This window comes from Procambarus clarkii, chromosome 22 (genome assembly GCF_040958095.1).
Source record: "Procambarus clarkii isolate CNS0578487 chromosome 22, FALCON_Pclarkii_2.0, whole genome shotgun sequence".
Taxonomy (NCBI): Eukaryota; Metazoa; Arthropoda; class Malacostraca; order Decapoda; family Cambaridae; genus Procambarus; species Procambarus clarkii.
The window spans coordinates 30,803,487-30,819,420 of record NC_091171.1 but is presented as its reverse complement, the minus strand read 5'-3'; the positions used below and the strand labels follow the sequence as shown (position 1 = coordinate 30,819,420).

At 40.0% G+C, this 15,934-nt stretch overlaps 1 protein-coding gene across 1 annotated transcript in view; it reads right to left on the bottom strand.

The window, feature by feature from the left end:
* Positions 1-272: 272 nt before the first annotated feature.
* LOC123758456 (uncharacterized) overlaps positions 273-15,934 on the bottom strand; it is a 35,715-nt gene continuing 20,053 nt past the window's right edge. Inside the window, exon 2 of the mRNA XM_069328784.1 lies at positions 273-5,577. Coding sequence (XP_069184885.1) covers positions 1,762-5,577 — 3,816 coding nt within the window. The 3' untranslated portion in view covers positions 273-1,761. The remainder of the gene's footprint in view (positions 5,578-15,934) is intronic.

Below are 15,934 nucleotides of genomic sequence, written 5' to 3'. Positions count from 1 at the left end.
GGTATGGGGTCCACTACAACTCACATGATGGGTATGGGGTCCATTACAACTCACATGATGGGTATGGGGTCCACTTCAACTCACATGATGGGTATGGGGTCCACTTCAACTTACAGGATGGGTATGAGGTCCCATATGAATAAATTGGGGCCAGCTCTATGGGTGCTGGCGCCCCAAACAAGCTGAACTTCGCCGCACTTACTATAAGTATAATTATACGCTTATATAAGTATATTTTTTTTAAATTTTATCTTCACATGGAGGAAAAATGGCAAAGGTAGGCATAAAGAGTTTATTACAATATAGAAGATAAAGAAAAACGGTTCAAACACATTCTAGTTTTCACCTACTTAATTTGAATCAATTATTCTCTTAACAAACCCTCAATAATTATAATACATTGTTGTCAACACTACAGCCTGCAATGCGTTACATGACTTAAATTGAATATATAAATCAATAATCAAACTCAATGTGATAGTTAATGAATGCTGACAAATTAGCATACTGTATTCATGGTATAAAAGAAAAGAAAGCGAATTTATTTAATAATAAGTTAAAAACAAAAGCAAACACAATTTTAAATCGGTACAGAATTAACTTGATCTTTCCCAGCAGGGAGGCGGCCTTTTTACTTCCTATTTGTACATTTAATCTAAAGCACAGTACGAATATCGATCGGCAAGATGGGTCAGCTGTAAACCCGATTAATCCCTAGATGATTTCTCAAGCTGTTCTCATATAAATGAATAATAAAGTTAAATAAAGCTTGGAAGCTTATTATTTTTGAACCAATACAATCAGATCAAATTTAAAGTTTTACCTTAAAATTATAAATATATGATAAATATTTTTTTTAACCAAATATATATATAAATCTTTAAAAATGTGTATTTGTATTAGTTTATATTTGTAAACAAACCCACTGCAGGAGAGGAAACTTGGCCAGTGGTTCCTTGCAGTATTGTAAATTCTCTCCAGACTTAAAATAATTGCCAACTAACTTTAGATAGCAGTTACTGGGTAAGGTTTTCCCCGTTGTAGACATTTCAGGTCACAATGGCTCCTATATCCCCTGGAGGATCAGAGGGAAAAGTTAACGGGAAGGTGTAAATATTTCTCTCTTTTTCTTCTTCCTCTTCTTTACTTCTTCTACGCTCCGTTTTCTAAGGTATTTCTTTCATTTTTTGCATTTTTTTACCACACACACGTACTCTCCGTCCCTCTTTCGTTTCCTCTGTCGTCTTTCTTCATGAAGGTTTAAATATCAATTTAGATCTTTACTGTGAAGACAATATATGGATCGGCTGTCTGTTGTAGTGACCATACTACGCTCCTTAAAGATCCCCCTGAAAACACATAACTTAAATACAACGTTTTTTAGATTATTTCGCTTTTACAACTTTGAATTGACGTAAATGTATTCAAAAAAACGTTGTGCCTATGTCTCGTGTCTTCTGGGTAGTCTAACTTCGGGCACATGTTGAACAAACGACCTTCATTCAACGTAACTAGTGCATGTTTTGCCCACTGACTGCTAAGTATCTGCATTTAAATGACGTCAAAGTAACGTTGATGATGGGTCGACGCAACGTTATTCCATTGTCATTTATTTGTTGGGCTCAATGACTGTTATTTAATTTCTGGCATCCGAGAAGGCGACATAATTATGTTATTGTAATTAAATATATTACACATGAAATTCTGGGAGTAGATCACATAAAAGGATCCGCTTATATAAAATTGTATATAGAAGCTAGTTTAGATACGACTTAAAATACTATATATAAAATATGGTGCACTTTTTTCAATTATTTCCGCAATTTTTAGATCCGAACCACCCATAGGCATATAATTCCTGATTGCTACACTTTTAATACTTGGGAATGACTGACAAAGCTGTAATACACGATGAGCCACGTCTGTATCACTCAAATTCTCTGACCAGTTTATTGCATAAATCTTAAAGGGAGTTGGACAGAGCTTCTGCACCATAGATCTGAATGTTGTTGCGTCTATAGTGAATGGATCAATGAATGCAAGTTGAACCGAGGAGACAGGAATTGAAGGTTCTCTCACGTGTGTCAGAAGTTTGCGATGCTGTTGGATACAAATCTTGTGTTCATACATCAGAAGTTCACACACTTTAAGGGAAGAAATATTTAACTTAATCCACACATTGTTCAATAATTGCTGATCCTGAATATTATAACAGAACATTTGGATGATTGGATCATATGATTTTGTAAATGTTAGTTTTCCTGGCTTATAGTTTTCAACAATTATCATCCACAAAATGTTGTAAAACGATCTTAGCCTCTTAAGGCATGACTGATGATATCTAATTGCTCTGTGGCATTGGAACCACTGGTGTTTCGTTTGCTGTAGCGCGAGGGATTTGTGCCTGCACTTGCCCCAACACACGACTGGATCACTGCATCGTTCACCACATCGAGAATGGCAGTGTACAGACGGCAAGTTCCACATCGTTCGAGAGGACTCATAAATCCCACTTGTTTTCAGTCCCTCAAGGTGGAAGGGATAAGGAAGCGCTGGTAATGTTGGTTTGCACAAGTAACTCATTTTTCCTCCTTTACGGACATTAACAAATCTGTGTATACGTTTATGGCTTGTAACCTTGGGTGGGGTGCATTTGTGAAATTCAATATGGAAAAAAATACCATATTCCTCAAAATGTTCATTGAGAACTTGTGCAAAACTAAGATTTGCTCCTATAGGTTGTTTACTGCTAAATGTTGGGAGTAATTTGTAATTAATATTTGAGAAAACAAAATTTATGAAGACACACAGATTTGTAAGGTTTTGTAAATTGTTTGTAATTAGAGCTAAAGTTTGCAAATCTTCCAGGGTGTCGACTCTTACACACAGTTCTTCAAGGTGTCGAGCATGACACAGCATACTTAAACTTTGCTTGTTGAGGGGACCACCGAGAGCAATTAGTCGACATGATGCCCCTGATGCCAGCAGGAGTGACAAGCACACTTGAGTAAATATGAGGGAACGTCTTGTAACCATATCCATCCCCATTCTTAAATCAAGGGAGATTTTAATTGGAAATCTGGAAAGTATACGAAGTCCTTCAATGAAATTATTATCGGTGCATTCAGATAATTCACAATGATGAACGAGCAGCGACTCTGGGGTTACGAACTGTAAAAGTTGTCCTACCTGTGGCAGCTGTCTTGGTTTGGGATTCCACTGATAAGGAGATATTTGGGATCTTAACTCCTTAAGGAACACAGAGTCTCTATAAGTTTCATCTAAAAGACGTAACCAAACGGCATAGTTTCTAATCTTATCATAACCACATATGACAACATAAATTATTTGTTCTGCCCTTTTTTGTGTTATTTCATTGTTTAATTTGAGGATGCCACAAATAAATGGTATCATCAAGCTTCCTATTACGCAAAATGTGAAATACTGGCGACAAAAATCTCTCTCTCTCTCACCAGGATCATTAAAATCTACACTTAAATTCAGCCCAAATATAGAACAAAAGCAATTTAAAGAAAATATACTTCTTCCCACAAAGTCATAATTATCAAACACATTATCGCTTCCCTCACAGAGCTTATTCATAACAAAATCTCTCTTATTATTATATTTTCCATGAACTTTTTCATTGGGAAAATATTTAGTAAAATTTTCCCTGTGCTCAACCATCCAGTGAGCAGCGATGGTGAGGACGTCAGAAGCCTGGGTTATCATGGCGTCGCAGAATGCTCGAGCAGCGAGGAACTCTTGCACTGTCCTGTGGAGAGGGTGATACTCTTCTTGGGTCCCAGTGATTGATGACTTCACTATCACCAGGAAGAACGGTGACATGCATTCCTTGAACGGCAGCCCAGACTTCTCACACAGTTTCTCTATTTCTTTAATTTGATAATCAAGAAGGACATATTTATACCTTTGAGAGTTTTCCCAGAATACATTACCAAGTAAATTAAGAAAACTGTTTATCTTGCCTCGAAGTTGGCTTTCACTGAGACTTAAGTTTGACAGTTGGAGGCGTCTGGTCATCCTGTTGATGATGTGGTTGATGAGGATGTGGTAGAGTCTGGTGACTGTGGTAGCCTCGGTGACGTCAGAAGGCTTCTCCAGCCACAGCACCACAAGAACAACCACAAACAATGGTACACTAAAGATCTCCCACATATCTTTCTCTTTCTCTTTCATGAACTGTAAAAATCTCCTGCAAGAGTCCCTGCGACCATTAATATCATCTTGAAATGACACGGAAAACAATTTGTTGGCATAAGAAGTCCACTTGTCTGGAGTTAAGCCTCTTAATTGGTACACTCCTTGACTACGATGAAGCTCACTAACTAACATCTGAAGTTCATGAACACAATCAGTACGAGTGGTAATCATGAATTTTGAATTGTGGAATTTCTTTAGTATTTCCTTAACTAGCCGTTTTGTTTTCTTAGTAGCCTCGTCATAACCATCCAGCAACCAGAGAGTAGACACCTCTCTCAGTGTCGGGATGATGTCACTGGACTTCAGGTGATGACAAGCGTTACGAAGGACTTCGTCACGGAGCAACGCTTGGGTGTCTTCACTTGTTACATGTCTTAACTCTACTGGCAACACTATGTCAAACTCATCAATCCCATTAACGGAAGGAGAGACTGAGAGCCAATCATGGATAAAATATCTTGTCAAACTCGTCTTCCCAATCCCAGGTGACCCGTGAGTTATCAGAACATCCGGATACTTCCCAGTAGGAAGAGGAGAGGTAAAAAAATCTTTGGTGTCTACCTGCCCTTGACCTTTAATATATAAATCTGTAAATATTTGGTTCACATCCAAGTGAGCAAAGTTATCTTCCATCAACCACACAAATGGGTTAAGAATGCGAAGGTTCTTAGCTAGTTCCTTGATCTCTTTCTTCCCTTCCCTTACTAAGATGTTGCACTGCTCTTGTTGCAGGTTGTGGAGTGCCTCCTTGTATGGTTCCCACAGGTCAACACCTCCTGTTAGTACCTCACTCAGACCCTCCTCCATAACCTTAACATTCTCACTCACAAGGCTTCGGCATCTGAGGCCAGCTAACACAAGCACCTCACGGCAAAGCTCTTCAATGTTGGATAGAATGTTCTGCAGTTTCTCAGGAGTCAATGATAGTTCTTCATGAGCTAAGATATTTCGATGATTTTTAAGTTTTCTTAATCTGTTCTCCAATGTCCCCGGCGTCGACCATTTGGCATCGTTTTCTTCTGCCAAACCACCTACCTTCTGGAGCAAAGTGAACAGTAGCGTTATGTCATAGTTCTCACTTGAGACATTGTCGTCCAGCTGCTGCCTCTGTTTAATCTGGAAGTCCTTTCTGTATTTTGTCATAGAGTATCCTGGAAGGTCAAAGAGGAGTTGCTTGAGATTCTTCTTCTTAGTTAAGAGTTGTAAGACGTGCACAAAGACTGGACGCACCACTCTCATGACGGCGGCGTAGTAACGCAGTAGGAGATGGTCATCAGGACGCAGCAGAGGTGGAGCCATCGGCAACAGCACCAGCAGCAGCCTCGCCACCCAACACCACATTGCCGCCAACATCTGGAAAGTTTGTATAGATGGTGAGCGTTAACCCGAACCTAACCCATTCTCACAGTTGTATGGAAATCCCTGCAATTAGAACACGAATGGTTAGCACAACTACCAATTCCAGTCCGACCTCATTAATGTTGGGTGTCCCCAGATTGCTCTTAACCTTCGCACTCGCGGGTGTACGGGTGATATTGGGGAACTGAGACTAGGTAGATAAACCTTTTTGTTACCTGTTCGTCTAGAGCCAGATTCATGAAGCGATTATGAAAGTTCTTAGGAAACGTTTCGTCGTCTTGACAGTTTCCGTCATTACTCACCAAACTAATTATGAACACATTTCTTCCTAAAAACATTATTTTACGGGAGCCCTCTCGGCTTAACGTAAACCGTTCATTAGTTGTGTTTTTTCCTCAACTCGATCTATTTCTCCACTAAAATCCTGCAAGTTTGTTATGGTGATTATAAATCCCTTGTGTGTCTGTAACTATAAATTAACAGGTATTTTTAGAAAATAAAAATAAAAATTAGCAAAACAAGATATTATGGCAGCAGTAATTAAGTAAATAAACACTAGTGAACATTAAATGTTAAAGTAGCTAATGATTGCGTATTCCGTCGGCGCCCAGAATAATCCTTCCTCAATCTCTAATGCTGTTTGTGTACTTGTGTCCTTAATTTGTATTTTTAAAAAAGAAATAAATAACTTGTCAGTATGATATATGACAAACTTTTAACTAAGTAGAAACTACTAAACATGTGTTTTTATTAACATTAATTTTTACTACACAAGGTAGTTCACTCATGAGGTTGTCAATTATTTTAGAAATTATAGGCCTAAATATTAAATAATTCATGTCAAATCAAATTTTGAAGTCTAGCCATTGAGTTATACGCAGGAAAACAAGTCTAACCGAACTTATTAAATATTTGTTACATTCATGCTTTGAAATCGCTCACCTATAAAATATGTTTAAAAATATAAAATACTAAATAATAATGAGTTAATCCTTACCTCACCTCACCTAGGCCAATAAATTGGAGTAAAGTGCAGATTTTAATGTGATATAATACTTTTAGTAATTGACTTAAAATGCATTAAAGTAATTAATGCATTTCATAGATCCTGCATTTGCCAATAATATTTATACCTTGACAATATTATAAAGACTGGGAAGCCTGAATTATTAATTTATTAAGGATAATATTTGTAAAGGTAATAATAATAATAATAATAATAATAATAACAATAATAATAATAATAATAATAATAATAATAATAATAATAACAATAATAATAATAATAATAATAATAATAATAATAATAACTATTGCAGACGATGAGTCACAATAACGTGGTTGAATATATGATGACTAAATTACACACCAGAAGATGAGACGACGACGCTATGGTCCGTCCTGGACCATTATCAAATTGGACCATTATTTTGTCCCTTGTTCACAATCGACTTCATAATGGTCCCAGATGGACGAAAAAGTCGTCGTCTCCTCATGTTCATGTGTGTGGTCTAGTCATCAGTAATAATTATTATAATTATTATTTCTACAATTCAATATACATTAGAACATGTTACAGTTGTTAATTAGTAGGTACATAAGTTTTATATTGTATATGCCACTAAAGAAGTTATAAAGCTTAATACATAATCATTAAATATTCATTGTAGTTATAATTGCGTTTTATGTTCCAAATACGTTAAAAACTTGTATGTTTTATGTCTCAAGAAAGACGGAAATACAAGCTACATTTTAAATCCTTTACTGATAAAATATACAGAGTTAAAGCAAAAACAAATATATAAAAAAATTTATAAGACCTTCACTTAGGGTATATATATAAGGCTATAAATATACCTTAGGTGAAGTATATATATACGGATATATGCAATATTTTCAACCAGCAACCAGTCTCTACGCCCTCCGAGCGCCGAACGCGACACATACATTGATTAATCTGTTATTGACAGAAATACGCTAAAAATTATTAAAGATTCATACACCATCAGGAAGACCGAGTTATTATGAATCCATTATAGGGTAAATATAACTTACCTGAGAGCAATGCTATAGATGTTTTAATGAGGGTGTCTTGTGGTGCATATTCAAAGCTACTCAAAGCCTCTTAGAATTACGTAAGTAAAGAAGAAATATAACATATTTGTTTACTATAATGTTGGCACTGAATGTGGAACGTGAATAATCATAATTTTACTTCGAAAATAACTCATTTTATAATGAAACAGAACGAAACTATGTGGCGGATGATGCTACCTGTCCCCTGCCCACCAAGTGCTGAACTCCACACATACTCCGATAAATTCTGTAATTAGTTTTGTTAATAATGTTTAACCTTTTCAATGCCATTTACAAAACAGACATATAAACAGGTATAAATGTCCTTATGACCTCATAATCTTTAAGCAAAGACAAAGCTACGTATCGCCGGTGTCTGGACACTTCGAGGCTACCATAACAACACCGGTCTCCAGACAAATGCATGTGATTGGTCAGTTCTCCATCTGATCCGGCAACGTAATTGGCTAAACGATAAGATGACCAACGTTATCTTTTGTTTAATGGAGGTAAACCAAAAACACAAGTGACAGATATCGAGATCCAGATCAAAATTGCTAATAACTGTGTAAGAACACCTTACTGAATCTTGCAGTGGTCTTCTAGAGCCTTCATGATAATCCTTATCCGTTTTAAGGGGGTAGAAATAGCCTCACCTACTCTATCCCTTTGAAATGTATATCTTTCTTGTCTCAGTAAACATACTTGAACTTGAATTGTGCTTTTAAGTGTAGAAGTTTTTTTTTAACATTGGTGGGTCCAGAAATAAAACTGAATAATGCGTGTTTTTGGGGGAGTTGTCACTCCAGCCAGCCTGGCCTGAGAACGTGTTGAATACGACTAATTGCCGACAGAACCTATAACCACCAAGCCTAACTACTCGGTATATTCTAGTATGTAATAATATTAACTTATATATGATAAAATACAAATTTTGAAATCGCAGTACGTTAATAAAATTGATGAACGAGTCTCGTTGGTGAACCGCTAGTTGGACAAGCCTAGCTAAAAGTTCCAATTGCTCTTCAGTGTTTGGCAGGGAAGGCAAAGAGGTATATTCTACCATGTTGTACCATATCACCTCACCCACGAGTATAAGTTTGGACGAATTTGCGTGTTTACAAGTTACAGTTGTGTGTGTAAACTAAAGTCTTTGAAAATGTAATCGGTTATTACGAAACGCGTTCAGGCGTCGCGTCAGACTAGAAATAAAAATGAATTTTGGAGACTTGATTTTTCAATTACCATCGACAGTGAAAAGAAACATAAGATTTATTGAGAAAATTCGTTAGAATTATTAATCTTACCTTTTCGGCCATATTTAACATATAATATATATATAATCAGATTCTTTATTCAGATAAAGGTGCATACATAATGATAGATTTAAAGATAGAGATACTACATACAATACCTAAAGTCACTAGTACGCATAGCGTTTCGGGCAAGGTGAGGGGGGGGGGGGGAACACTTGGATTAAAACTTAATAGTAATTGAGCTTAAAGTATAAATTGCGTTGAAAAAATATTAAAAATAAAAAAGGGGGGGGGGACAAGGCAGAGAATAGCAATTATACAAGTTGGTCTTGTATAATTATACAAGCAATTATACAAGTTATTGTAATCAAACAACATTGATTACAATAATAAGACATGGGTTGACATTTAGGGGGTAAGGTAGGTTACATGGAGTTCATTAGGTAGTTTTTATCTTAAACTGGTTGAGAGAGGTACAGTCTTTGGCATGAATAGCCCCCTAATGTCTTAGAGTAGTTCATGAAATGTTTGATAAAAATCTTGAAGGAGCGGTTGTTTGCGGCCAACAAGTTGATGGGGTTGATCAGGTGTGGATGGGCCCATACAACTGTAATTTGGTGTTGTGAAAACAATGTGGTCGGTTTCTCCTGCAGACAGTTTATGCCTGGTTGATGGGGTTCTGGGAGTTCTTCTACTCCCCAAGCCCGACCTGGTCTGGCCCTAGCTTCGGTGCGGGGCGGACGTGTTGAATCGGCGCTCCAGCAGTTTGGTGTTGTTTGCCCGTTTCGGCCGGTTGGGGGCGGGTGTGTGTCTGCTCGCCTGTGCTGACGTGGCGTAACGATGGGGGTCCCTCTACCCCCAGTCGTCCGGGCTCAGTCTGTGGGACTAGAGTTCTCTGTGCGGGCTGGTTACCCGGAGATTGCCCTGGCTTGTGAAATGCTCTCTGTCCCTGTGTTTGCGATTTATGGGGTCGAGTTGGTAACGGCCCGTAGGGCCATTGTGAAGTTTGCAGAGGAGGCGGCGTATCGCGATTTTCTCCGGCGATACGAGGGGCGGACACTGCCCCTGCCGGATGGTGCGGGCACTGTCACCCTCTCGGATAGAAGTGGTGCACTTACTTACATCAGTGTGCATGGGGCTCCCTTGGAGTTTCCAGAGGCTCTGCTACGGCGGTATTTCGGGCGGTTTGGCGCAGTTGTTAGTGTGAGAGTGAACGTGGTGTCTTCTAGTCCTCTTAAGGGTGTGAGGTCTAACATTCGCACCCTGGGCATGAGACTCCGGGCGGATATTCCGTCCTCTGTGCGCCTTATGGGGTACAACGTTCGGGTGTTTTACGCCCGTCAGCCGCGGACGTGTTATCGTTGTGGTCTTTTGGGCCATCAGGCTGCTGCCTGTTCTGCGCCTCCTGTTGCACCAGTGAACCTCTTCAGTGAGGAGGATTTTCCGCCCCTTCCTGTGGGGGATGATTCGGTGGGTATGGACGTCTCTTCGGCTGAGGAGGTGCCCTCTGTAGCAGCTGTTGCTCCGCCTGTTGCGCCCCCTGTTGTTGCCGTATCTCTTCCAGAGGTTGGGTCCTCGCCTAGTGCTCCGGCTGATGTCCCTGCGCCTCTTCCGCCTGCCGTTTGCTCAGACCCCTCGTCTTCCAGTTCTTCCTCTGCTGTGTCTGTCCCGGTCCCTGCACCCTCGCCGTCTGTTCCGGCTGCGCTGGGAGACGAGGTGGATCCGGAATTCCCTCCTGTGCCTGGCCTGGTGCCCCGTGTGGTTGAGGAGGCTGCCGTGCTGCGGCGTGCGTCGGTTCGCTCGGTTGGTGCTGCGCGGGTCGCTGAGTCTGCCTCCGGGTCTGATGATGTGCGGCCCGAGCCTAAGCGTTCCCGGCGTTCTTCTGTGTGGGCTGATGTTGGCGAATTCGACGAGTGTCGTCCTTCCGTTGACGGTGGCGTGGCTCCGGATGTGGTGCACACTACGGTGGTGGCGGAGGTACACTTGCCTGAGGATGCCGGTGCCGGCGTTTCGGCCTCCACTTCTGGTCCGGTGTCCGAGGGTCCTGCTTCAGGTGCGTTGCCTGCGTCGGATGGCTCCGGTTCTTCGTGGGCGGTGGTTCCCCCTGCTGTAGTTGGTGGTGAGCGGGGTGGCCTGGTGGTGATGTTGAGAAAGGATGCTCGCTCTGGATGTTCTGTGGCCCCTTCCTCGTTACCCGTTTCCTCGGCAGCGGTCTTGCCGCCTCTTCCGTTTCCTGCAGTCCCTTCCGTGTCTCCTGCGGTATCCGTGGAAGTGCTATCGTCTCAGCGTCCGACACCTGCTCCGATGGCGAAGGCGTGGCAGGCTCGGCGTCCCTCGTCCGCTTCTCCGGTGTCATCTGCTTCCTCGCAGGGCGTGGTTGGCGCTCCCCAGCCTCGTTATGCGACTTGCGTCAGTGACCTTAGGCATTGGCCGATGCCGCCAGATATAGATGTTCCTGAGTTTATGATACCCGCTCGAGCGCGGGGGATCAAAAACCCTACCGACCTTGAAGATCTCGTCTGGGAAGCTTACAAGTCGAAATATCCTTGTGAGCTGTTCCCGGAGAAGTACGTTTCTTCCGATGTTCCTCGCAAGTGATTTCTCTGTATTTTGTGTTGCCTGGTTGTGGGGTGTGTATGTGTGTGGGTGGGGTGGGTATTGTTTCCCGGTTCCTGCGTGCTCCGGTTTGTTTTGTGTTTTTTTTTTGTATGGCTCGTGGGGGGGTGTGCGGTTCCTATGCGTTTGTGTGTTCGGTTATGGATGTCGTGTGCGCTTGTTTGTCATATTGTGTGCCCTTCAGGCTGTTGGCGTGTGCTCTTTGTTATGTTTTGCCTTCCGTTTGTTATGGCGGATCTGTTTTCTTTATTGTTATTGTCCTTATTCTTGTATGTTTCTCGCCTCTCTGTATGTATTTGAGGTGTTAGCAGGCTTGCTTTGTGTGCATTTTGTCCTGGGGTTTTCCCTTATGTTTGTATTACACTGTGTTACTAATTGTGTATTGTTTGTATATGCATTTTTTTGTGGTCAGCCCTTCTGGCTGGTCTTCTATTGATTTGTTCCTTTGTCCTTGTACATATGTGTGCTTTGTACTTTTGTTCTATGTTATATTTGTTTTTCTTGTACATTATACGCATGCTTGCATGTAAAAATAAAAATAAAAAAAAAAAAAAAAAATTGCTGTTCAGTGTTTGGCAGAGAAGGCAAAGAGGTATATTCTACCATGTTGTACCATATCACCTCACCCACGAGTATAAGTTTGGACGAATTTGCGTGTTTACAAGTTACAGTTGTGTGTGTAAACTAAAGTCTTTGAAAATGTAATCGGTTATTACGAAACGCGTTCAGGCGTCGCGTCAGACTAGAAATAAAAATGAATTTTGGAGACTTGATTTTTCAATTACCATCGACAGTGAAAAGAAACATAAGATTTATTGAGAAAATTCGTTAGAATTATTAATCTTACCTTTTCGGCCATATTTAACATATAATATATATATAATCAGATTCTTTATTCAGATAAAGGTGCATACATAATGATAGATTTAAAGATAGAGATACTACATACAATACCTAAAGTCACTAGTACGCATAGCGTTTCGGGCAAGGTGAGGGGGGGGGGGAACACTTGGATTAAAACTTAATAGTAATTGAGCTTAAAGTATAAATTGCGTTGAAAAAATATTAAAAATAAAAAAGGGGGGGGGGACAAGGCAGAGAATAGCAATTATACAAGTTGGTCTTGTATAATTATACAAGCAATTATACAAGTTATTGTAATCAAACAACATTGATTACAATAATAAGACATGGGTTGACATTTAGGGGGTAAGGTAGGTTACATGGAGTTCATTAGGTAGTTTTTATCTTAAACTGGTTGAGAGAGGTACAGTCTTTGGCATGAATAGCCCCCTAATGTCTTAGAGTAGTTCATGAAATGTTTGATAAAAATCTTGAAGGAGCGGTTGTTTGCGGCCAACAAGTTGATGGGGTTGATCAGGTGTGGATGGGCCCATACAACTGTAATTTGGTGTTGTGAAAACATTGTGGTCGGTTTCTCCTGCAGACAGTTTATGCCTGGTTGATGGGGTTCTGGGAGTTCTTCTACTCCCCAAGCCCGACCCGAGGCCAGGCTTGACTTGTAAGAGTTTGGTCCACTAGGCTGTTGCTTGGAGCGGCCTTGGAGTATGCCGTTGTTGTAATATTTGAGGTGTTGGAATAAAGACTGAGAAAAATGTCACAAGTCTGTAAAGAATGGCACGGTGAATCTTTGGGAATCTTGACTCTTTTTTTCAAAGTATTTGTACTAAAGAACCATGTCGGTCGTGCGCCTGCCAGGCGGTACAAAGATATAAATTGTGAAGCTAAGCCACAAAAAGTTTAGATAACACCGTTCCTGTGCCAGGTAAGTCTACTACGGGCTCACCATAGCCCGTGCTACTTGGAACTTGTTTTGAGTAGCTGAATCTATAACAATCACAAAGTTTAATATAGCTAGGCGACTACCTTTATGACTGATGGAGATTAGATGGTTCAGGAAAGGGCTGTGTATTCGGCAGAGTGGTTTCACATCTGGGCCGCTAAAAGGGAACTTGAAGTTTCAAAAGGATCATCAGTTTTTTATTTAGTTCATTTATTATGCACCCCATACCCATCTTGTGGGCGGTATTGGAAAGGGTTATAGAAGCACGTAATGGGCTCGGGGACTGAACCCCACAATAAGCTACGCAAGTTACAATCACACTGTGTATTCTAGCATTTCGGTGTTTAGCTACCACATAGGAGTGATTTAGATAACTGCACTTGAAGCAAATGTGGTCATGGTGGATATGATTTCATATGACAAATCATAGACTATTGAGTAGTCTATGATTTAGACTACTCAATAGTCTTTTTGAGTAGACTATTGATCCTACTTTGGAACATTCCCCTCCCACACCACCTGTTTTACAACCCTGTGGGTGGAAAAACCTGCAGCTGCTCCTGTTTTCAGTCCCACATTGTGGCTTGTTGAGCTTAAAACCATTGCTCCTTGTTTGTGTTACATCTGACCTTTTTTAAAAAATTGTCTGGATCCACCAAATTTTTCAATATTAACAAAAAATAACTAATTTGCCGAGATGTGCCTAATGTCTGGTTTGCAGTATTGTTGACCGTGTGGTCCTCAACCATTCCTGGTTTGAAAGTTGACTTAGTTCAACTCCAGGCAATAAAAGGCATTCCTGAACATTCTCCAAAATGGCTATATCTTTCTGAAGATGATGTCTCCATGCTTGGATATGTAGCAAGTATATTTACTATATAATATACTTGCCTCACACTCTCATTAGCTTGTGTAGATAATGATATAGGTTATGTAAGATAAAAAAACCAATCACATTTCCCAAATGTACAACTAAGCAGTTAATACTTCTTATTAACTTGATAGAGGATGGTCATGTAACAACTGATTTCTACCATTGTAACGGTTGCTATTTGTAACCCTAAGACTGTAATACTGTAATTGTATTTTTAACCCCATAAAAACTGGAAAGAGTTCGCCCTCACAAATGCTCAACCCAGTTGAGCATTTGTGATCAACCCACTTTCACGGGAAAGTGTGAGAGATGACCAAGGTGTTAAAGATATCTCTGCAGTGTATTACAATGTGGATAGTTAATAAGGTTACTTGTTTAACAAATGCAGCCACCACTCCTCCCAGGTACTTTTAAAACTTAGGCTAATTAACTCTGTAGGAGATTATTCAACTAGCACCAGTAACTTTGGGAACTTAACCTTTTTTATATATTGACGAACAAATCCACAAGGGCCGTGACGAGGATTCGAACCTACGTCCGAGAGCATCCCAGACGCTGCCTTAATCGACTGGCTATGACATGGTAAAAAAAAAAAAAAGAGTTGAAACCAGAAGTTCTACTGAACTTATTTGGATCCTGCAGCCTCTCCGAGATACAAACCAGGGTTTTACACAACTCCCCCCATGCACTCGAGCTATGTCAATATACACAACTCCCCAACTCGAGCATGGGGGAAGTTGTGTGGTGCAACACAGCCCATTATGTTCAGTCAATTGGTTGTAGACCCAGGAAAGGGTGCATTTGTTAATTTAGGTGCGACGACGATTGTGGGACTAGGAAGGGGTAGAGCTTGAGGGCAAGGTGCCTTTAGACTTCCTAGACTGGAGCCTAGACTTCACCTTCAAGGATGTAAGAGCCAAAGATTTTAGAGTGTCAACTGGGAGTGCAAAGAGGGGGCGAGTGATCTAACACAAAGCGACAACATCGGCTGAGGAGAGCAGTGGAAAGGTAATGTCTGCGAGATTCACAGCACAACGGGTAGTCCATCAGTAATTATAAGGTGTTTTCCAGATTCCTTTATAAATTGTTAGCAAAGATTTATAGGTCAATAACAAATACATATTGTAGATTATGATTTCAAATTTATCACACTAATTTGTGAAAGGCAGAATAAGAGAATACTACAAATGACCAAAATAACATAAATTTCAAGATATTTATGATTATAAAGCACTGTACATAGGGTTGGACATAATGTATATACATGTTTTTATATATTATCTGTTTTACAGTTTTTCCCAGTAAACATCTGCACCTTATGACAGCCTCTGACAATGTTGATATTATGGCTTGCATTGTTACTGTATTCAAAGTATATTAGCCTTGATTAGGACTGACGAAGAGCACTTAAGACATTAATTAGTTTCTAAACCAAATTTCAGCATATCATTTTATAAAGAATTAAAACTGCAAGTCTCTCTAAATTGTTAAGGAATATTCTTATCTAAGGAAATCTTAACACACAGTGCCAATAAAAAATACTGGCATCTTTTCTTGTGTTTCTGTTAAAAATAATCAGTCTGACATTGGTAATATAGTATTAAAATGGCGAAAATGACTATAGGCTGTATGTAGACCACGGGACGAGTTCCTGAATCCATTATTTATGAATCTCGAAAGCTTTTAACCGCTGTTTTGATTTATAATATACTGATTAAAGTAAAT